The following is a 21,500-nucleotide window of genomic DNA, read 5'->3' as shown; positions in this document are numbered from 1 at the left end:
AATTTCATCAAATGAATCTCACAATATGTGACCTCCTGTCTAGCTTCTTTCACTGAGCATAATGTTTTTGAGGTTCCACCTTGTAGCATGTATCAGAATTTCGTCCTTTTATGGCCGAATAGTGTTCCACTGTGTGGATGGGCCCCCTTTTGTTGATCTGTTCCTCAGGTGCTTTTGGCTATTGTGAATAGTGCTGCTGTGAACATACGTGTTTGAGTATTTGTGTGGACACTTACTTTCAGTTCTTTTGGGTAGAGGCCCAGGAGAGAATCACTGGTCCCGTGGCCGTCCTGTTGGTGAGCTGTGTTTGGAGTCACTGTGTGGAGCCCGGTGTCGGTCCTGTGGACTGTTGGGTTCAGACGGGGGAGGGTGGACCCTGCATATTGCTGTCCAGTCCACTGCCTCTCATTGGCAGAGTCCAGTGTGGAAACTGGGGTTGCTTGCACCTTGTGCAGCTAAGAGGTGGTGGCACATGGCACCCTGCCGGGTGCAGGGGAGCCCTAGCCACTGGAGTTTTATGCCTTCTTTCTTCCATTTTTGTCTAACCTGAAAATCAGCTGAGCAGCCCAGAAGGAGATAAGGTAAGCCTTGAATATCGTGGGGAGAGGGGCTGAGGGCCACAGGAGTCGAAGGCTAGACACCTTAGGGAAACCTGGGTGTGCTCCCCAGGGCACGGCACCCAGGGGCTGCTGACGCAAGGGCCCACGGGCCCCAGAAGATCTCGCGGTCAGGTGGAGGGAAAAGACCTTCTCTGCCTGTTTGCTTGTGTGTTATCAGGTTTGAAACTTCATTTCTTTGGCATTAGAACACCCAGCGTCTTGAAACATGGAGCTGTCATGTATTATGCATGAAGGTTCTCTTGTAGAAGGCCAGGAAGGGGAGGAAGAAGGCCTGCCCGTCCCAACACCCACGGTGGCCCTGAAGCACACCCTCTGGGGGTCTCCACAGTTTGAAGACCACTGCTTTACTCTGATCTTTATATTAATATTTTTTAATAGGATGAAATATTGGATATACACAAAAGAATATAAGTAGCATATAGATACAATATGGATCTAGTGTAAGTCTAAATAATAAAATGAATGTTCATGAACCTACTTCCTAAAGAGAACATTGATGTCCTGCCAGAGTGTCCCCTGGGCCCCTCCCTGATGGCATCTCTTACACCAGAGACAACCCAGGATGGTTTGGAGGGCTGGGAGCTGAGGCCCCAGTGGGCAAGCCTGTGCATTGCCCTTCGGGATGGCACCCAGGTTAGCTGTTCAAGGAACTTGTAAGGAAAGCACATTCTGATGGGGACCCTGCTTTCCTGTCTCCCCTCCAGAGGCTTGGGGCAGTTCTCCTGTGGCACAGTCCGGGTGCTTGTGTTTGTGGTATCTCTTTACAAGGACCCCGGGAGGGGGCTGCACGGGCCGTGGGGAGCAGGTGTTGTCTCCGCTGAGCCTGGCCCCCTCTTCTGGCCTCCTTGCCAAGTCAGAGGGCTTGTGTTGTAAAGAGGGAGGTTTCCTTTCCGCCTTTGTCTAGGAGTCTGTTTCATTTCCAGATGAACTGTATGTACCGGAGCCTCTGGGAGCAAATCTGGGGTAAGCAGCACCTTTTAAGGCAGTGCTATCGGGTAGAAAGGATTTGAGTGGAAACTAGGAGACGGACTTAAGGGATATTTGTGTTTGGGCACAATGATGGGACAGGAGCTGCGGAAGTGCCATCAGGCAGGGCTGCTCTCTGAGCAGAGGAGCCCAAGGGGCAGAATGTGCTAGGGCTCGGGGAGTGGGTGGCTAGGTCTGCCGTTCTCTGACTTTTTGGTCTCAGGACCCCTTTACGCTCTTGATTACAGAGGCCCTCAGAGGGCTTCTGTTTATGTGGGTTATGTCCATTGGTATTTATTGTATTAGAATTTAAAACGGAAAAATTTAAAAATATTTATTAATTAATTCAAAAATAACAGGAAACCTGTCATGTTCACATAAGTAACATGTATTCTGAAAAATAACTTTTCTAAAAAAAAAAATTTGTTGAGAAGAGCTATATTATTTCACCTCTTTGTAGGTCTCTTTACCACCTGCCGTAGGTGGAAGGCACCCGCTGCAGTCAGTCTGTCGCTGTCGTGTCTGCAGCCTCCGGACAGCTCTCCTGCGCGCTTGGGAGAGAATGAGAAGTGGCAAATGACATCTTAGCATTTTTATAAGAATAGTTTTGGTTCACAGACCCCCAAAAGGGCCTCAGGGGCGCCCACACTTTGAGAACTGCAGGTCCAGCCTGAAGACCCTGCTTGCCTCCGTATGCACTGCGTCCCGTTGTGTTTCAGGCCCTGCCGTGGCTCTGTGTCGGCTTTCCGCAGGCTCAGGGGCCTGACCTCCATTTCTGAAGTCTGTCCTTTGCTCACTCCCGGAGAAGTCTCCGAGACTTCTCTCTGCTTCTGGTGCCAAGTTCCTCTCCCTTCGCTCCACCTTTCGTGCCTTGTCTCATTGTTGGTATTCTCAGTGGCTTTGTGGTCTTTGCACCGATGGCCCTGCATCCCGGCCTTTGCGGCAAACACTGTTGAGCTGTGAGGGCGGCCCCCGACCTCCGAAGAGAGCAGCAGAGTGGGGTGGCGAGTGGCCCAGTCGGGGTGCGCGGGCTGCAAGGAGGTGCTGCTGAGTTATGGGACCAGAGGTCCTGGCATAGTTAGTAGGGTTCCCTTTCATTCTAGTTTGGGTGATAAATTACATGGGCACCCTATTGATGAGGCTCTGAAGTAGACAGCTTGTTGGCCCAGCTTTCCCTGGGGTGGGGCGGAGGTGGTAGTCTGCTCTCAGGCTTGATGTCTTTGCATAGGTGGGGGAGACTCTTTCCAGAGAAGAGCCCAGTCTCCATCAGCTTCCCCAACTCCTGAATAACTGGCCAAGCTGGGTGGATGGCTCATCCTGTAGTGATGGCTGGGGGTGCCTCCTTGCACGATCACCTCACAGTTGATGAGCTTTGGACTCCACGTGGGCCCTAAGCCCTGGCCTGAAGCTCCCCAGGGCCAGGGCCCCAGCTGCACAGATACCAGGCAGACCTGAGTGCCGCCCTGGTGAGGATGAGAACTCCTGGGAGGATGTCCTGCTTGGGAACGCGCCCTTGCCTGCGTCTCCCTTTACCTTCGGGAGTGGCCTGCTGACATGCAGAGGCGGTGTCCAGCGGGCGAGGGCCAGATGTGGAGCTGGGCAGCCTTGGTTCCAGTCCTAGCTCTGTGGCCCTGGACAGGCCACTTAATCTCTCTGTGCGTTGTGGTTTCCTCATGGAGGTAGTGATGGGGGTACATACCTCACAGGGTTGTTGTGAAGATTGAAAGTAAATGCATGCAAAGTGCCTGGGGCAGCAGCCGCAGCTCAGCTCTGATGACAGTGTGGAGTAGTGCCGATGAGCTTGAGAAAGGAAGCCATGGGCATTTTTGCCAGACCTGCCCGCATGTGCATGTGTCCTCTTGGCCACACGCTGGTGCTTTCCTGCCAGCGGGTGAGTAGCAGCCATTCTCACTCGGAGGCTGGGCTTTCTCCTGGGCACGTGGCCTGCGTCCTGACGATGTTGAGTCACTTGCAGAGGCTGCAGCATGATTTTCAGTACCTTTTAGCAGCTGATTGCTCCCTGCTGCGGGGAGGCAGCTAACAGGCCCTGGAAGCTCTTGCTGGCAGATGGTGACTGCACTGAGGGGTATAGTTTGAGTCCAGAACTGTGTGGCCACAAAGCAACAGGATGGTGTTCTCCAGGCTCAAGGCCCTGTGGATGACTCTTTGGAGTTCCAGCACGGTTTGGTCAACACAGCATTGTGGGGATGAGCCTGTGGCCTCTCAAGGGGTCTGCAGTGACGGCCAGTGCTTGTTGGCCCTGGCATACTTATTCTAAAAGAGAAGCCCTGTTCTAGGCACAGCCAGAGGTGTGTGCCAACCCACTGTTTGTGAGGCAGGTGGGCACATGGCTCTGCTGAGAAGCTCCCCTCCACAGATCACCTGGTCCCCTCACGGTGTGTCTGGGCAGCTGCAGGACACAGTGGGGTCTTGGCAGGGGTGAGGCCTGAGCCTGGACTTTGATGTTCTCGTTCTTCACTGTCTTTTACCGACTTACATTTCAGCATCCCAGAAAAGACCGGCAGCCTTGAAGTCTCCTGTGATTTACAAGCTATAAAGATGGCCATACAGCTGCTATGCAGGCATTGTTTCTGTTTTTGGAATTGAAATACAGAAAGTATTAAACAACCTGTTTGCTAGAAGTATGGAAGTGTTTCCATAGAAACTCTTCTGGGGGAAAAAAGGGCAAAGCACCAGCCTCAAAACCACAGAAGGCATCTTCGCTGCAGTGTGCGCACATCCTGCCCAGAGACCTTCCCGTGGCTCCTCTAGCAAGGGGCCGTGCGCTGCAGCAGGTGCACTAGTGCAGCCCCCACACCCACCTTCGCCCAGAGAAGTCTTTGCCCAGGAACCCCCCAGAGCTGGGATACTGGCCCCACAGGATGGGCCCTTCTTCAGGACTGTGTGGGACTTTCCCTCCTTTTGCTCTTGAAGAACTTGCACAGGGACAGTCACTCTGCATGGAATTCAGGCGTGGAGCCTGGTGTGGGGGAGCTGGTGTGGATTTGCGCGCCTTGCCCCACCCTCAGCAGCAGGATCCCTGGAGCCCCTTTGGACTGATCGGTAGGCTGTTCTGCGACCCCTGCCTGCTGCTTCCACTGCGGGGCTCACTGCCGGGAGCGCTAGCTGGGTCTGAGCAGCGGCCGCGTGCTGAGCTCTGTGTGAGTGCTGGGATGTGTGTTCCTGACCTTGAGGCCATCTGGACTGTGCACTGTGACCCAGGGTGTGTTTGTGTCTGATGTGTTTTTTTAAAAATGGAACGGAAGGGAATTGTGTATTTTTCTACTTATATTGTTGTAGATCATGAAACTGTCTTGCTCTGGGCCACACAAGGAGTAAGTGGTGGAACCAGGGCTTGAATTAGGCTTCCTCCTTCCAGGCTGGGATCTTTATGCTGAACGTCCAGAGCTGCTAAGCCGTGTTGGTAGAGAGTGGAGTAGAGGGGTTCCCTAGCTCCACCTACTCTTGTCCTGCCAGGAGCAACTAAGACCTCCCACTTTGGAAGCCACTCAGCCAGGATTATGTCTGAAGTCACGTGTGCATGTCAGGCACACACCTTCCCCCACTTTAAATGATATCTGGTAAGGGCTATGTAGTAGCATTTACTTTACAAAAATGGTAAAAACAAACCAACCACCAACACTTGCTCATGATTCCAACAGTCTGCACGATAGCTGTTTGCCCATCAACTCCTAATCTTCATCCATCTTTACATATGTTATAAACAGATGCATTTTCACGTTTTACCCATGTCTGGTCTCTGTCACTAGACTGCCAGCCCCTTGAAGGAGCGACAGTGTGTGCCTCATGTTTTTATCTCCAGGGCCTTGAGTGGTGCCAGCTTCAGAGCTGCTGCTGGGGAAATTCTGAACACCTCCAGAGGGTGCCGGCCACTCAGGAGACAGTGGATGAAGCTTCGAGGGTCTGTGCAGGAGTGCTGTCGCGATTCCATGGTGTGCGTGTGCCCTGGGGACTCTTGAATCCTCATACTTTTTGGTAGGGAATGGCTATGTAATGTTTTAGGGTGAGCTCTTAGGTGTCCGTGTTCATGTAGCCATTTCCCTGTTGGGCGCTGAGCTCTTCCCACAGCATGAGCGGAAGTGTTTGCTTCTCTCTGTTATTTCTTTAGGCTCAATCTCTGGCCATGGGCTTGCTGGGTCAGGAGCACAGAAGCGCTGTGGTTCTTGCTGTGCGTGGCCACGTTGTGGCTGTCTGAGAGCTACAGCTGCCCCGCATCGTGGTGCACACCGTGGCATGCCTGGAGACTGGGATTCACGGAAGGGAGTGTACAGTGGGAGTCCAGCGTGCCAATGTCCCCTCGGTGCTGGGCACTGACCAGCGTCACCCTGGTGACCTGGGAGCTGTGTGTGTGGAAGTGAGAGGCAGAGGTGCAGCCCCGGCTGGCCAGGTCTTGGCTGGGAGGCCTTGCCAGCAGTGCTCAGAGCTGCTAGGGAGCAGTGATGTCCCCAGTTGTGTGGTGGTGACTAAGAAGTGTACCCATTACTTATTCAGCTAGTTGTTTGTCTAGTCAGTGAGCGAGGCAGGATTCTTGTGTCCAGTGAGGGATGGGTTGTCAGACAAAGGACACAGTAGGTTTGGGCTGAGCAGTGGGACCTGGACAGTGGAGCAGGGTGTTGCCAGTACCATGGGCTGGGAGGCTGGGGTGGCGTTTTCTCTTCCCAGGGGGTGTCAGTGGTGTAGAGAGGCTTTGTAAGAAGGCGGAGGCGGGAGTGAGCTGGTCTAATGGCACAGCAGCCACGGTGCACACTCAGGAAACAGTTGGCTTTGAGTCGGTTACTGTCCTTGAAGGGGGTATAGGACTTTGAGGGCTGCATGTGGGACAGCGAATCACCATATTCCAGGGAGTAGACGATATTTGCATGTGGGAGGTGGGGCTTGGAAGGTGAGGGCTGTCAGGATGGCGGGACAGTGTTGGGCTGGGAGAGGGAGACCCACAAGTCCGCGTGGATGGTTCTGGGTGCCGCGGCCCTCAGTGCTGCATTGCACAATGTGTCTGACCGCCTTTCTCCAGCCCACAGCAGTCTGGGGCAGGGGAGTCCAGGAGGACAGGAAACCTGGGGTAACTACCTGTTAGGAATCCTGTCACCGACTGCTCCTTCCTGTTCTTGGAGCCAAAGGTGGGCCACATGGTCCTGAGCCCAGTGTGCCATGCGGGCTGGTTGTGATGGGGTGGCTGTGTCCAGAGGCCTGTGTGTGTCTGGGAAGTGTCACTGTGGCAGCTTGACAATGCAGCGATGTTTGCTCCTGGCCCTGGCCTGCCCACTTGGCCTGAGCTGACAGAGTTGAGCCTTTCCTGATGGAAAGGCTGGTGAGGGCAAGGGGGCAGAAGAAGCTCGCGTGGTCGAGTAGGCGGGCCTGAGAGAGGGGGTGCGTCTGTGTCTGTGTGTGTGCATGCTGCGTGTGACCTCCAGGGGAAGCTTCTGGAGAGGCCAGTGGAGCACATGCAGTGAGCTCAGAGCTGCGGCAGGCCGGCATCGCTGGGGAGGGCACCAGGGCTGTCAGCCACGCACCGCTGAGGACTGGCTGCAGAGGCCACCATGGCGAGAGCCTCTGGGCTGGGGCTGGGGCAGATCCTCCTTCCAGTGTCATACACCTGTGTGGGGGGTAGGCGGCCGGGGGGGAGCCCTTGGGAAGTCAGAGGTTTGGGTTTTGTGCGTATGTTTTTTATTAAGCTTTCTATGTTGTTACAGTAGCAGTTCCCCTGCAGTTGTAGACCTCGTGCACCCTTTACCCAGTGTCCCCGATGGTAGCCCTGCAGCACTGTGGTGGGCACCGCAGCCAGGGTGCTGCCGTCCGTGCAGGAAGTGCCCAGCCTCCCCATCGCCACAGCGCCCCGCACAGCTGCGCCTCCTGCCCGCCCACCATCCCCTCCTGCACCATTTCTACAAATCTGACCTTTCAGGGTCATGCACATGGCATCATACAACGTGTAGCCTTTTGGGATCAGCTTTTTTCACGCATGGCATTCTCTGGAGATTCACCCAGGCTGTTGTGTGGGTCACTAGTTTGTGCCTTTTTGTTGCTGACCAGTGTGGCTGCACCACAGTTTAACCCTTCACCACTGGAGGACATCTGGGTCGTTTCCAGGTCTTTGGCTGTTATCAGTAAAGCTGCCATAATCATTCATACATAGTTTTTGTGTGAATCTGTGTTTTCATTTCTCTGGAGTAGACATCCAGGAGTGTAGGTCCTGGGTCATACAGTAGTTTCATGTTGAGTTATTTTAGCCATTCTGATAGTAGAGTAATATCTCACGTGATTTTAATTTGTATTTCCCTAATGGCTAATGATGTTTAAACACCTTTTCAAGAGCTTGTTTGCCATCTGTTGTTTTTTGTGAAATGTCTTTTATTTTTAGTTCATGTTCTAATTGGATTATTTGGTTTTGTACTGAGTTTTGAGGAGCCTTTATATATTCTAATACTAGTCCTTTGTCAGATTAAGTAGTTTGCGAATATTTTATTCTACTCTGTGGCTTGTCTTGTCATCCTCCTAACAGGGCCTTTTAGAGTGCAAAAGTTCTCAAGTTTTTTTTTTGTTTTTTTTTTAAGAGGTGGGGTCTTGCTGTATTGCCCAGGCTGAACTTGAATTCCTGGGCTCAAGCAATCCTCCCACCTCAGATGCCTGAGTAGCTGGGACTGCAGGCATGCACCACCATGCCTGGCTTAAAAGTTTTTAATTTTAATGAAGTACAATTTATCAATTTAAGTTGGTGGTCCATTTTGCAGTGATTTTTGTGTAAAAATTTTTGTGTTAGCTTAAGGTTTTTTTTTTTCTTTTTGCCTGTGGGTGAACAATCGCTCTAGCACCATTTGTTGAAAGGCTGTCTTTCCTCCATTGAATTCCTTTTGCACCTTTCTCAAAAATTAAGTTGAGTGTGTTTATGTGGGTTTATTGCTAGGTTCTTTATTCTGTCCCCTTGATTTTTGTGTCTAACCTCTCATTTATAGTACACAGTCTTGATTACTGTGGATATATAATAAATCTTGTAATGGGGTAGAGAGATTATTCCTTCTTTATTCCTTTTTAATTAAAAAACTGTTCTAGTTAATTAGCCTTTCCATATACATTTTAGAATAATCTTGTCTACATCTATTTATAAAAAATCTTGTTGGCATTTTGATATGTGTATATCAGGTTGGCGAGAATTGATATCTTAGAATCTTCCAGTCCATGAACACAGTTTTTCTCTCCATTTATGTAGATCTTTTTTCATTTATTTAATCAGCATTGTATAGCATTCAGGTGTGTAAGTCCTGTACATGTTTTGCTAGATCTATACCTGTTTCATTTTTTGGGAACAATTATAAATGGCATTGTATTTTTAATTTTGGTGTCCACATGTTCATTGCTAGTGTATAGAAATATATAATTGGTTTTTGTGTGTTGCTCTTGTATCCTATAACCTTGTTGAACTCAATAGATCTAGTTTTTTTTTTTTTTAGATTCCCAGGATTTTCTACATAGATAGCTATGTCACCTGTAAACGTTTTATTTCTTCCTTTTTGATCTGTATTCTTTTTATTTCCTTTTCTTGCCTTATTGCACTGGCTAGAAATTCTAGTGCTGTAAGAGTTCTGAGATTGGACATCATTGCCTAGTTCCTGATCTTAGAGGGGAAGCATTCAGTGTTTTGCCGTTATAATGTTAGTTGAAGACTTTAATTTTGTCAAGCTGAAGAAGTTCTCCTCTGTTCTGAGAGGTTTTTAAAACTTATGAATGGGTGCTGGGTTTTGTCAAATGCTTTTTCTGTGTAAGTTGATATGGTCATGTGATTTTACTTCTTTAGCCTGTTAATATTTGGGTTATATTGTTGATTTTTGAATGTTATACCAGCATCCTTGGAATAAATCCCACTTGGTCATGGTGTGTAATTCTATTAATGTATTGCTGAATTCTATTTGCTAATATTTTATTGATTCTTGCATCTATAGTAGTCCCCCCTCATTCATGAGGAATATATTCCAATATCCCCAATGGATTCCTGAAACTATGGATGGTACCAAACCCAACTGCTAGTAATCAAGACATGTTTCTGTTTATGTCTTCCATCTACAAATTTAAATGTCTTTTCCATCCTAAGGACCTACCACGCACTGTGGCTGTAACTTTTGCAATTTGAGGTGTGACAGCAAAACTAGCACAAAATTTCTTTTTCCTTCTTCACAGTTTCACGGATAGATGATTTGTTCTTACAGTAGATCTTAGCAACCTAAGCACATGATGATTTTTGTTTTTTTTCTTTCCTTACTAAGTTGAGACCTTTCACCTTTTCACGTAAAGGAAGCACTTTATGGCTTCTTTTTGTCATGTCTGAGTTGCCAGCATTACTACTGCTGCACTTTGGGGCCAGTACTAAGTAAAACAAGGGTGGCCTGAATGGACCCTAACACTGATGCTGCAGCAGGAGATCTGATAACTCAGACAGCTCTTGAGTTGCTGGTACGGGGCTGGGTAGACTGCATGGCTATGTGGACATGCTGGACAAAGGGATGTTTCACATCTCGAGTGGGACAGAGCAGGACAGCATGAGATTTCATCACACTACTGAGAGTGGCATGCAACTTAAAATTTATGAATTGTTTATTTCTGGAATTTTCCACTTAATATTTTCCAGCCATGATTGACTGCGGGTAATTGAAACTGTGGAAAACAAAACTGTGGGTAAGGGAGGACTGCTGTATATTCTGTCTATTAGTCTATAGTTCCCCCCCCACTTTTTTGTATTATTTTTGTCTGGTTTTTGGTATCAGGGTAATACTAGCTTCATAAAAGTAATTGGAAAGTGTTTCTTCTTGTTTTCTCAAAAAGATTATGTAGAATTGTTGTTAATTCTTTAAACATTTGGTAGAATTCTTCAGTAAAACTGGGCCTAGAGATTTCTTTTTCACGAGTTTTAAAATTACCTATTCAATTTCCTTAATAGTTATAGGGTCATTCAGATTATCTGTGTTTTTTAGTGATGTGGGTCCATTTCATCTAAGTTGTGAAATCAGTGTTTGGGAAATTGTTCATAGTATTCCTTGATAACCTTCTGAGATCTGTGGGATCTCTAGTGATGGCCCTGGTTTTATTTCTGATGCTGTTAATTTGTGCATTCTCTCTTTTTTTCTTTGTTAGTTTTGCCAGAAATTTGTCAATTTTATTATCTTTTCAAAGATCCAGCTCTTTGTTTTATTGATTTGTTTTTCTGTTTTGATTTCATTGATTTCTACTTTTATATTTATTATTTACGCCTTTTTTTCTTGTTTTGGGTATATTTTGAACTTCTTTTTCTAGGTTCTTGTGGTGGGAGCTTAGATTATTGATTTGAGACCTTTCCTCTTTTCTGACGTAAGCATTTTAGTGCTACACAGTTTTCTCTCCATACTGTTTTAGTTGTGTCCCTCAAATTTTGATACATTATATTTTATTTTATTTTTAAAATTTTTTAAAAGTTTTAAGTTTCTCTTGAGTTTTCCTCTTTGTCCCATGGATTATTTAGAAGCATGTTGGTTATGACGTTTCTAAGTGTTTGGAGATTTTCCTATTCTCTTTCTCTTACTGATGGTCAAGTTTGGTTTCATTGTGGTTGGAGAACACATTCTGTATGATTTCATTTGTTTTACTCTATTGAGGTTTTGTTTTATGGTCCAAGATATGTCTTGGTATATGTTTTGTGTGCACTCAAAAAGAACATATTTTTTGCTGTTGGGAGTTTTTTGTCATGACTATTGGTGTTTCCAAGTTGCCAGCTTCTCCTAGTACCTGGTTTGGGATAATGAGAGAAAAAGAAAGCTCAGATCCTGAGGTTCCTTGCCCATCTGCCTTCTTCTCTCCATCTTTAAGAGTTGTTTCATGTTTGTCTTTTTTGTTGATGTTCAGGGTTTTAATTTGTATTTAGCAGGAGACGTAGGGAAAATCACATCTACCCCATCTTCCAGAAAGCAGAAGTTTCAGGTCACGGTTTCTGAAAGAGCTTTGGGTTGAAGAGTACGCCCAGACCACCAGTAGCCTCTCTCCAGAGACCATCCGGAAGTGCAGCCTCTGGCTTATGTAGGTCGAGAGGAAGGCCTAGTTTAATTGGAAGGGAAATAGTTCAGGGGAGGCTCTCCAGTGGTAACTTTTTTTCTTTTTTTTGAGACAGAGTCTCACTCTGTTGCCCGGGCTAGAATGCCATAGGGTCAGCCTAGCTCACAGCAACCTCAAACTCCTGGGCTCAAGCAATCCTCCTGCCTCAGCCTCCGAGTAGCTGGGACTACAGGCATGCGCCACCATGCCTGGTTAATTTTTTCTATATATATTTTTAGTTGTCCAGCTAATTTCTTTCTATTTTTAGTAGAGACGGGGGTCTTGCTCTTGCTCTTGCTCAGGCTGGTCTCAAACTCCTGAGCTCAAATGATCTTTCCGCCTCGGCCTCCCAGAGTGCTAGGATTACAGGCGTGAGCCACCGTGCCCAGCGGTGGTAACTTTTATACGAGGTCTGGAGCTGTGTGCTTCCTCTGGGATGGCCTGCCTGGGAAAGGGTTCCTCTTGCGCGGGGCTGCTTGAAACAGGACTCAGGCCCCATTCTCTGGGGCCTTGAGGTCCAGCTTGGATCCCCAATGTTGACAACAGATACCTCCTTCTCCTGCCTCCCTCCAGAACTCCCAGCCACCCATCCAGAAGCATACCACTCAGAGCTTCCAAAGTGTGCTCTCCTGCCAGCCTCCTTTGGGCTATGTGTTTTAGTGTCTGAGTTTCAGGTCATTATGAGGCTTTTGGGAAGAGAATGCCTTAGGGCCTGTCAGGGGTACCACCCCAGGAAGCAGGTGAGGTGTGCTAGGGAGCCTCTTGTCTGTGGGTGCTTTTGGACTCACAGATGTGTAGTCTGCTGTGGTAGGGGATGGGGGTAGGGTGGGATGGACACGGCATTTTTAGGTAATCCAAGACACAGTGGGAGAAGCAGCAGCTCTTCCTGGGAGGCCTTTCCCTCACCTGGGGGACGAGGACAGGACCTAGGTTATCCAAGCAGAAGGAAGCTCAGAGGACGTCATGCACCCAGAGCTTCCCGCTGGCCGCTTTCCTCCCCACCCTCTGTGTGCTCACATCGGGACGGAGGATGCCGCTGGAGCTGGGCCAACTCCATCCCTGCCTTCTTGGAGTTGGGGGAATGTGTCATAGCAGTGTAATTACATGATGAAATGATAGGTATACATTAGTTCTGCAGTGTGTCATTATCTTAATGACAGAGGTGAGTCACTAGAGATTGACCAAGTTGGGTCAGGACAGCTGCGTTGAGGAAGGGCTGTCTCAGTGGAGAACTGAGGGCTAGGAGAGAGGCTCAGGTGGGGGAGCTGGGGAGGCAGTGGTGCGGCCGGTGGGGGTCTGGTCCTGCCTTGGCTCTCTGGACTCGTGGGTTAGGTCTGGGTAATGGCACGGCGTGGCCTGTCCTGCCTTTGCGCCCATGCCTCAGCCGTGTCCTTGCCTGGAGGGTCTTCTGCCTGATGGGGCATTATTGCCTGCTCCTCCTGCCAGAGCCTTTGTTCTTGCCCCATGCCATGCGTCTGCCTGGCCCGGCTACCTGGACCAGTCCCCTCTGGGGTGATGTGTGCTAGGGAGTTGCAGCCCGGCAAGGTGGCTGCTGAAGGCTCCCTGGTGCAGACACAGGGCTGTGCACGCAGGCCTGAGCAGATGTTCGCCGACATGCTGGGTTGAGACCGTGGCCTGAGTTCTGAGGGAATGTGTACCAGTCTGCCCCTTCTGGGAAAGGCCAGAAAAATGTAGCCAATAATGTGACCTCACCCAAAGCCCTGAGGCAAAGGCTAGGAAGGTGGTGCACAGTCAAGCTAGAGGTGGAGAGATGGCCTTGTGGGCTAACCTCTGACATCACAGGTGGGTACCTGCAGGCTGGCAGGAGGCTAAGTGGGGAGTCACTGGGTCCAGATATATTTTCCTGTACCTTACATGTGCTTGGTTGAAGTCCACTTAGAGTGTGCCCCTGGAGTGGTGTGGGGAGAGTCTGAGCTCGCCTGCCAGAGGCCTAGCTAGATGCAGCTAGTGTCTCCAGAGAAAATAGACCTCTACTCCCCTTCGCTTCTGCCTTCCCAGGTGAGATTTCATTCCACGCACCCCTTGGCCCTCCTGGGCCATGTCCCTCTAACTTGGGGCCAGTGCCCACTCCTGTTTCATCAAAATGAGTCTGTCTTGTCCTTCCCACAGCCTGCCCCCTGCCCTGGGCACATAGCACCTCTGGTCACGAGCAAAGCCACTGCTTCCCAGGGTCCTTGAGGACCCTGCAGAAAGAAGCTGAGGAAAGAGAGGGTTCCTGGTTTAGCCTGGAGGCTCTGTGGCCTCTGGCAAGTGACCTGCCCTCTCTGAATCACGGGGTCCACAGCTACCAAATAAGGTGGAGTGGCAGGGCCTCCCAGTTTGGAGAGTGTTCAATAAAAAGCATGTTATAACCCCTGAGGCTTATCCAGAGATCAGCCTATATGTAAGCAGCAGTCAGAGGTCTGGTTTTAACGTGTGTGATTGTCCTCCGAAGGGTAGTGGGTAGACAGGCCTGGTCGTACCTTTCCCGACCTCTCCTCACCAAAGGGAGATGCAGCCAGTGTCTGTCTCAGTCTTGTTGCCACGTTCAGCTCCTACCCGGTGTCTTGGGAGCGGGGGGGCTGTGGATGGTAAGTGTAACAATGCCTGACATCTGTTGAGAACTTAGAGGCCAGACACCGTGATCAATGTTCTTAATTGAGATATAATTCACACACCATTACATTCACCCTCTTAAAGTGTGCAGTTCGGTGGTTTTTAGCATATTTACGATGTTGTGCAACCTTCTCCATCATCTAATTCCAGGACATTTTCATTACCCCAAAAACAAACCCTGTACCTATTTGCTGTTACTCCCCATCCCCCTCCCCTCAGTCCCTGCAACCACTCACGTGCTTTCGGTTCTACGGATTTGCCTATTGTAGATATTTTATATAAGTGGAGTTCTACAATATGTGGGCTTTTGTGTCTGGCTTCTGTCAGTTAGAATAATGTTTTTGAGGTTCATCCATATTGTTGCCAAGGACTTCATTCGTTTTTGTGGCTGAATAATGTTCCATTGTGTGGATAGATCAGACTTTGTTCATCCAGTTGTCTGTTGATGGATATTTAGGCTCTTACCACCTTTTGGCGATTATGAACCCATTGGTTATGAACAATACTGCTATGAATGTTCCTGTACAAGTTTTTATTTGGGCACCTGTTTTCAGTTTTCTTGGGTGTGTATGCCAGGACTGGGATAGCTGGGTCTTATGGTGACTTGACATTGAACCATTTGAGGAACTGCCAGACTGCTTTCCAAAGTGGCAGCACAGTTTCACATTCCCATGCTGGCTTTACTTGCATTATCTCATCAATCTGCACATTAACTTTATGAGGTATAGATAGAATTGTTATCACCCCCAGTTTTCAAATGGGAGACTCAACTCAGAGGGTTTCTTGCCTGTGGCCACACAGCCGGTCAGCTGATGATTCTTTGCCCAGAGCTGGCTTTGATCACTAAAGCAGTCTCTTCTCCCAGGCCCTGTTTTGTGTCTGCAGGATGAGAGCTTTTGACTGTGTTGTTGACGTTATATTCCTGGTGCCTGGGACATGTTGACGCTCACATATTTGTTGAATAAAATGCCATTTTTTCCTGATCTTGATGGCTTGATCAGGAACTTGAGGGTGACGGCATGTGTTTTAGGGGTTCCTGTATTCTACAAGTTCTCAGACTCCTGCTGGGACCTGCTGTCCCCTCTTCACACCGGGGTCCCACCAGCCTCACAGGAAGTGGGGGGGCGTGCAGTGCACAGTGTCTGCAGGGCAGAGGTGACCTCTGTTCCCAGCGAGTGCTTGCTGTTAAACTGACCTGTTTTCTCTCTGTGGTCCCAGGCTGCTGATGATCTGCCCTCTTTTTTCTCCTCTAGGCAAAACCCATTTATGGTGGCTGGCTGCTCCTGGCTCCAGATGGGACTGACTTTGACAACCCGGTGCACCGGTCTCGGGTAAGGGCATCCGTGAATTCTCGGCAGAGGAAGGGGAGGAGGAGGCCCACCTGAGGGTGTGTTGGTGGAACAGAGCTGGGAGGTGGGGAGTTGAACAGTGGATCCTGGGATGGCAGGCTCAGAGGGGCCCTCCAGGTGACGATCTTGGTAGGTCCCACGGAAAAAGTCTCAATATACATAGTTATGCATGTTCCTTCCTTCAAAATGAGATGCTCTCATGTGGGTGTCTCTGTTTTACAGGAATAGTTAAGTGGAAGCAGCAAAAGAGCACGCCACCCTGACCCCTTCCTCCCCTGAGCTCTGGTGGGCTGCAGGCCTGGAGGCCTCGGCTGGCCTTTCCCTAAACTTTGCATTGCCTGTGGGGCGGCTGCTAGAGATGGTCAATCCAGCGTCATCCTGTCCTGGAGTTTGTTCCCATGCCAGGAAACCCCTTTGGATTTGACTCCAGTTAAAACACTGTCTTTGCTTCCTCAAGAGCCCTCTTGTGGGTGCTGCTGCTTATACCCTGTGATGCTCAAGCTCTGCCCCTTCTGCCCCCTGCACCCCTGGGCACTCACCATCCCCTTTGTCTGAGTCCCTGCTGCTCACCCCCTCCTCACCCTGAAATGTATCCTCTGGATGGAACCTCAGGGCTGCACGTTCTGGTCCCACAGACCTTGCAGTGTGTCTCTGGTCTTTGGGATTCCTTCTGGAATAGGTTTTGATTTCAAAGACAACACATAGCACATAGGAGCCCTGGAAATGTTCCTGGGAAACATGTCCAGGTGGCCTCGCCCTAGACACCTAGCCATCTCGGCAAGGCCACTGGAGTCCCTGTTCATGCCACCCAGGAGGGGGACTTGGGAGTGACTGGTTCAGCCAGACTGCAGTTTCCATGGTGCAGTTCATTTTCTTGTTTTATATTAAATTAAGGTTGTACAGAACTGCCATTTCCAGCTTCTGATGACAAAATCATCATTGTCAATTATATAATTCTGGCCCAAAGCAGAAGAGATGATTTTATAGTTAGTTCTTGTGGCCCTATTGCCAGTAAAAATCTGAACATTGTTGGGCCTTCTGAAATGTTGAAAATAGGTCATGGACCCTCAGGGTGATCTTTGGGGTTTGGGAGCCGTGCGGGTCAACCGTGGCCAGGCCAACGGTCTTGTGTTAGAGACCAGGCCCTTCTCCTCACAAAAAGGAAGATATATATCCTGATAATTCTTTTCGTTTCAGCTCTTGGTGGCATTTGACTGCCGTGGGCACGCCCCCGTGGCCTGGCCCATGGATGGAGAGTGGAGAGGCAGGGTGACACTGTTTGCGGGCCTGTCATTCCCTGGATATTGGCGCTATTTCCACTGGTCTTGCTCCTCCTCTGTTTTGATTTTTGTTAGCTCATTTCCCCTTAGTGAATTCTGGAGCCCGGCTGTCTTTTGCCTCCTCTCTCACAGTGGGTCATCAGAACAACCCCTTTTATGGCAGTTTCCCAGATGTGGTAAATCAGTGCCTTGGCACTCCTGGCTATTCTGTGTCCTGTCAGATCATTCACCAAATAAATATTGACACATAACATGTGCTGGGTGCTGTAGGAATACATTGTTTCTGCTCCTCGGGGGCTTCCAAATTTTAATAAACAGGTTTCTTGTTAAACCTCAATAACTCGTGTGGAAACACAAATCACTCATGTGATTTGGGCTTCTCTCCTGGCCCAATCCTGGCTAATGAATCACCACTCTTATGCCTCGGGTCTGTCTTTTTCTGCCATCTGCCCCAGAAATGGAGTCTGTGGAGCTGGTGTTCCTTAGACTTGGGTTTGTTAGACGTGGGGACTCAGCATGCTGAGATCCGGGGCTGGGACCTGGACCCACCTAAGCACCCACCCTGTGCTCTGTTGCAGAAATGGCAGCGGCGGTTCTTCATTCTTTACGAGCACGGCCTCTTGCGCTACGCCTTGGATGAGATGGTGAGTGTCCTCCTCCCCCGTTCCCTGTCCGCATCCTCCATCCACCCCCTTCATTGCCTTGTTGTTTGCGTCATCGTGTACGAGTGCAGCAGCTGTGTGCTCCTACTTGGGCTTCTGTCTGGGAGTCTGGAATGCTTTGAAGAACTGTGGCAGCTGGTGGAGATGGCCCTAAAAACCCAGACCTTTGGTTTGAAGCATCTTTTTCAGTGGTCGTGGATGAGAGGAAGTAGTGAGGGGGAAGTCACTTCTATCTATTCAAGGCTCATAGGAGTTTGGACTTGGCCAGAGCACTCCTCGTTAGGGGAAAGGGAGCACAAAGTCCCGGGTCATGGTGAGGGCTTGCACAGCCTGGACCTGCAGGTGCTGGGTGGGGCAGGTGGGCATTGAGCACATGTGTAGGCAGCATTTTAAAATTGAGACTGTCCTCGAAAATCTAGTCACAACCATGTAAGGTAGGTTGACCTCACCTGTCCTTCCCAGAGTTTGTTTCTTCGCTGCAGCGGTGAGACAGGCGTCTGGAAGTGTGAGTAGCTGACTCTGCTCTACAAAGGCCTTCCCAGACAGTCGGGGCACTGGGGTTTGGGGATGGTCATTATAGCTCACATGTGCAAAGGCCAGAAGTGGGTCTGTTTGCACACATGAATCCTAACCTTTGTGATGTGATACTTTATTGTATTTTTGTTTCTGGTATGAATTAATAGGTATGATACCTTAGTTCCATACCGACTGTCACCTCATTGATTCCTTCTTAAAAAGAATGTTCTTCATTCTCGTTCTTTCTTATGAACGTGTCTGTGCATCATGAATGGCCTGCAGAGGGTCTTGTGTGGGAGCATCTGTGGTGCAGAGTAGTTGGAGGTGAGCGCTGCTGGGCCTCAGACCCTGCTAGGGTAGGGACAGGGAGATGGTACACTTGGCCTTTCCTTGGGGCGAGGAAGCAGACCTGGAGGGTGGACCCCACGCTGCCCTTCGTGTTTTCCCGCCTTGGCCATCATGTGGCCCTAGTCCTGGAGTGGGGGCTGAACTCCTGCAAGCCCCAAGGTTTCCCCTGCCCTCCCTGTGGCTGGCTGACTGGGTCTTAAGTCCTGTGGCCAACCAGCAGTATCCAAGCGACCTCACGAGGCCATTGGATTGCATTCAGGCTAGACAGGGTACATGAACCATGCTGAAAAGCAGAGCTCCCTGGACTTTCCTTGATGACTGATTATTCCAGTCAGGGAATCTTTCTTTAGGCATAACTGAAATCTAGCAAAATCCATTCTTCTCCTGGCTCAGTTATGCAGGCACGAAGAGGGGACGCCTTTGTGTTGGTGCAAATGCAGAGCACGTGCCGCATCCCAGGAATGGCTCCTGAGTAACTGAGGCTGGCAAGCCACAGTGCTGACACCTTGTGGGACGTGTTGGTCTCCCAGCAGCCTGGATGTTGGCTGGGTGATACTTCATGTGGTGCTGGGGCAGAGAAGGGACCGGGCCGGGGAAGTGGGGAAAGAAAGAAGCCCCAGGACAAACTTGGACTGAAGAAAGGACATGGGGCATGCCTAGAGCTGGCAGTGTTTGGCCCTGGGCTTCTGGCAGTTGACCTTGGAGCTGCAGAGACTGACCCGTTGCGCCAGTCGGTGCTGTCCCACCCAGAGCAGGGCTGTCGCATGTGTTGCACTCTGGGAGTGAAGTGGCACCGTGTCTGCAAGTGAGCAGGAGTAGTGGCAGTTGTGCTGAAATTCCCCGGAAGCATCCCTGTAGGCTTGTGAGGTCTGCCCTTGTGTCAGGGAGGTCAGTGGCGGAAAGTTGCAAGCAGGCAGTCGGGGTAGAGAACAGGTAGGAGGAGGTGGGGCTGGAGGAGCCTGTCCCGTGTCTGATGGTCTGCATCAGGTTGGTTCTTTGTGGCCACTCCCCAGGATGAGCCGACAACCCAGAGCCCAGCGGCTCCAACTCCGCGGTTGGCCTACCCACAGCTAAGACCCCCACCCCAACCAGGCCAGCATTGTGCTGAGACCTGGAGCAGAACTTCCTTCCAGGCAGGCTCACATGTGGGCTGAACTCCTGTGGTTCTGGAAGCTTTTTCTGTGAGTGCCTAGAAGCAGAGCTGTGGTCCTCAGCCTGGGACATTGTGCCTCCCAGGCCTCATGGCAATGTCTGGAGTCATCTTTGATTGTCACAGCTGGGGCAGGGATGATACTGGCATCTAGTGGGTAGAGGCCAGGGGTGCTGCTAAGTGTCCTACTATGCAGTGAGCAGCACCGTCCCCCGCCACACAAAGAAGGATCCAGCCCAAAATGTCAACAGTGCCAAGCTGAGAAGCCCTGGGTGATTTGGTCAGTGGTTTATTTATTTTTAAAAATTAAGATATAAATTTGATTTGTTATTAGCTCTGTTCTTAAATAGCACAAAGGGACTCACCAATCGGATTTCTGGGGAGTGAGGGTGGGGAGTGAGGGTGGGGAGTGAGGGTGGGGCTGGGGTGGGGTTGGCTTGCTGTCTGGGGTCGTGCTGGTGGTGGAGGAGGGGTGGGTGTTACTCAGCAGAAGGGAAGGAACCTCCTGAGATCTCTGAAGAATAGAGAGGGGCTGTCTCAGCCCTGCTGGGCTGGGGCTGGAGAGGAAGGTGGTGTCAGGAGGTCGCAGTGTGTGGGGGCGGCGGGCTGGGGAACCAGGCCCTGGATCCAGCCAGGGCTGCTTCGGGAGGCCCTTCTGCTTGGGGACTTCCGTTGGGGCCAGGGCGGCAGGCCTTGTCCCGGAGGGGCTGCCTGTTGCCGCTCTGGGCAGCTCTGAGATGGGACTAACTTTGGGGAATCTGTTTTCCTTTTTTGGGAAATTTCTTTCCTGATACACCCACATACCCTGTAACTGGTGGGTGTGGAGGAGAGGCAACTTTCCCAAAAAAGGAGAAGAAATTTCCCAAATGCAGTCTGAGGTGAGGTGGGCTCAGGGCAGCCTCAAAGACAAGTAGGAGCCTGAGGAGTTTGGCTGGGCCCCTGAATTTCCAGGAGTGGACAGATCAGAGGATCTGGAAGCTCGACCTGCCGCCTCTCTCCTCTGCCTTTGTTTGTCCCACTGTGAAATGCTCCGCATGATTTGGCCAAATTCTGCCACTTTCCTTTGAGCTTTTAAGAACTGATGCAAAGCTAAGGCGCCGGTGTCACCAGAGCCCGGACGTCACTGGAAGCTCCTGGGAGGGGCACCAGGTCAGGAAGGGAGGTGGCAGCACCCCGAGCCGGGGGGACACTCCTGGCCATGGGCCTGTGACAGGCAGAAGGATGATCTAATGTTACGTTCTTGTTTTTAATTGTGGTAAAATACATACAACAGACCACTTATTAATACCCTCCTAGCCATTTTCCAGTGTGGAGTTCAGTGGCGTTAAGCACATTCACGTAAGTACAGCCATCACCACCCTCCATCACTGGGACTCTCTTTATCTTGTGAAACTGGAACTCTGTGCCCGTTAAATGGTGTCTCCCTACTCCCTCCCCCAGGCCCTGGGAGCCACCAGTCTACTTCTGTGTGTGAATTCGAGCGCTCTAGGTACTTGATGTAAGTGTGATCACACAGTGTTTGTCCTTTTGTGATTGGCTTATTTCACTTGACATAGTGTCTTCAAGGTTCATCCATACTGTAGCATGTGTCAGGATTTTGTTGCTCTTCTGATTGTGCCAGGTCTAATGCTCTTGAACCGGGTCTGCTCGGAGACAAACTGCCGCTGAGCACGTCCCGCCCGGGAGCCCTGGAGCGACTGTGAGGTGCGATTCCGAGGCAGGCTGTGGTGCTAAGAGCTGCCCTCTGCCGCAAGGGTCCTGGAGAGCTGGGAGAGGCCAGAGCAGCGTGACCGTGTGGGGGCTTTGCTAAGGACTTTTAGCTCAGCTCACATCCCCGCACTTACTGAGGAAAACACTTTTAGCTCTTGAGTATGTGCCTGTTTTGGGGGCAACTTGTGGGTTTGTCAGTCCCATAGGATGTG

The 21,500-nt window shown here is 50.1% G+C and overlaps 1 protein-coding gene across 7 annotated transcripts in view; it reads left to right on the top strand.

The window, feature by feature from the left end:
• Positions 1-21,500, top strand: part of LOC123621125 (myosin phosphatase Rho interacting protein) — a 138,508-nt gene that overhangs the window by 13,983 nt on the left and 103,025 nt on the right. For all 7 annotated transcript variants that reach the window (XM_045526972.1, XM_045526970.1, XM_045526967.1 and 4 more), the window contains exons 2-3: positions 15,527-15,604; positions 17,481-17,546. In XM_045526972.1, coding sequence (XP_045382928.1) covers positions 15,527-15,604; positions 17,481-17,546 — 144 coding nt within the window. The remainder of the gene's footprint in view (positions 1-15,526; positions 15,605-17,480; positions 17,547-21,500) is intronic.

The sequence above is a fragment of the Lemur catta genome, chromosome 15 (assembly GCF_020740605.2).
Source record: "Lemur catta isolate mLemCat1 chromosome 15, mLemCat1.pri, whole genome shotgun sequence".
NCBI classification, from domain to species: Eukaryota; Metazoa; Chordata; class Mammalia; order Primates; family Lemuridae; genus Lemur; species Lemur catta.
This window is presented reverse-complemented; position numbering and strand designations above follow the sequence as displayed.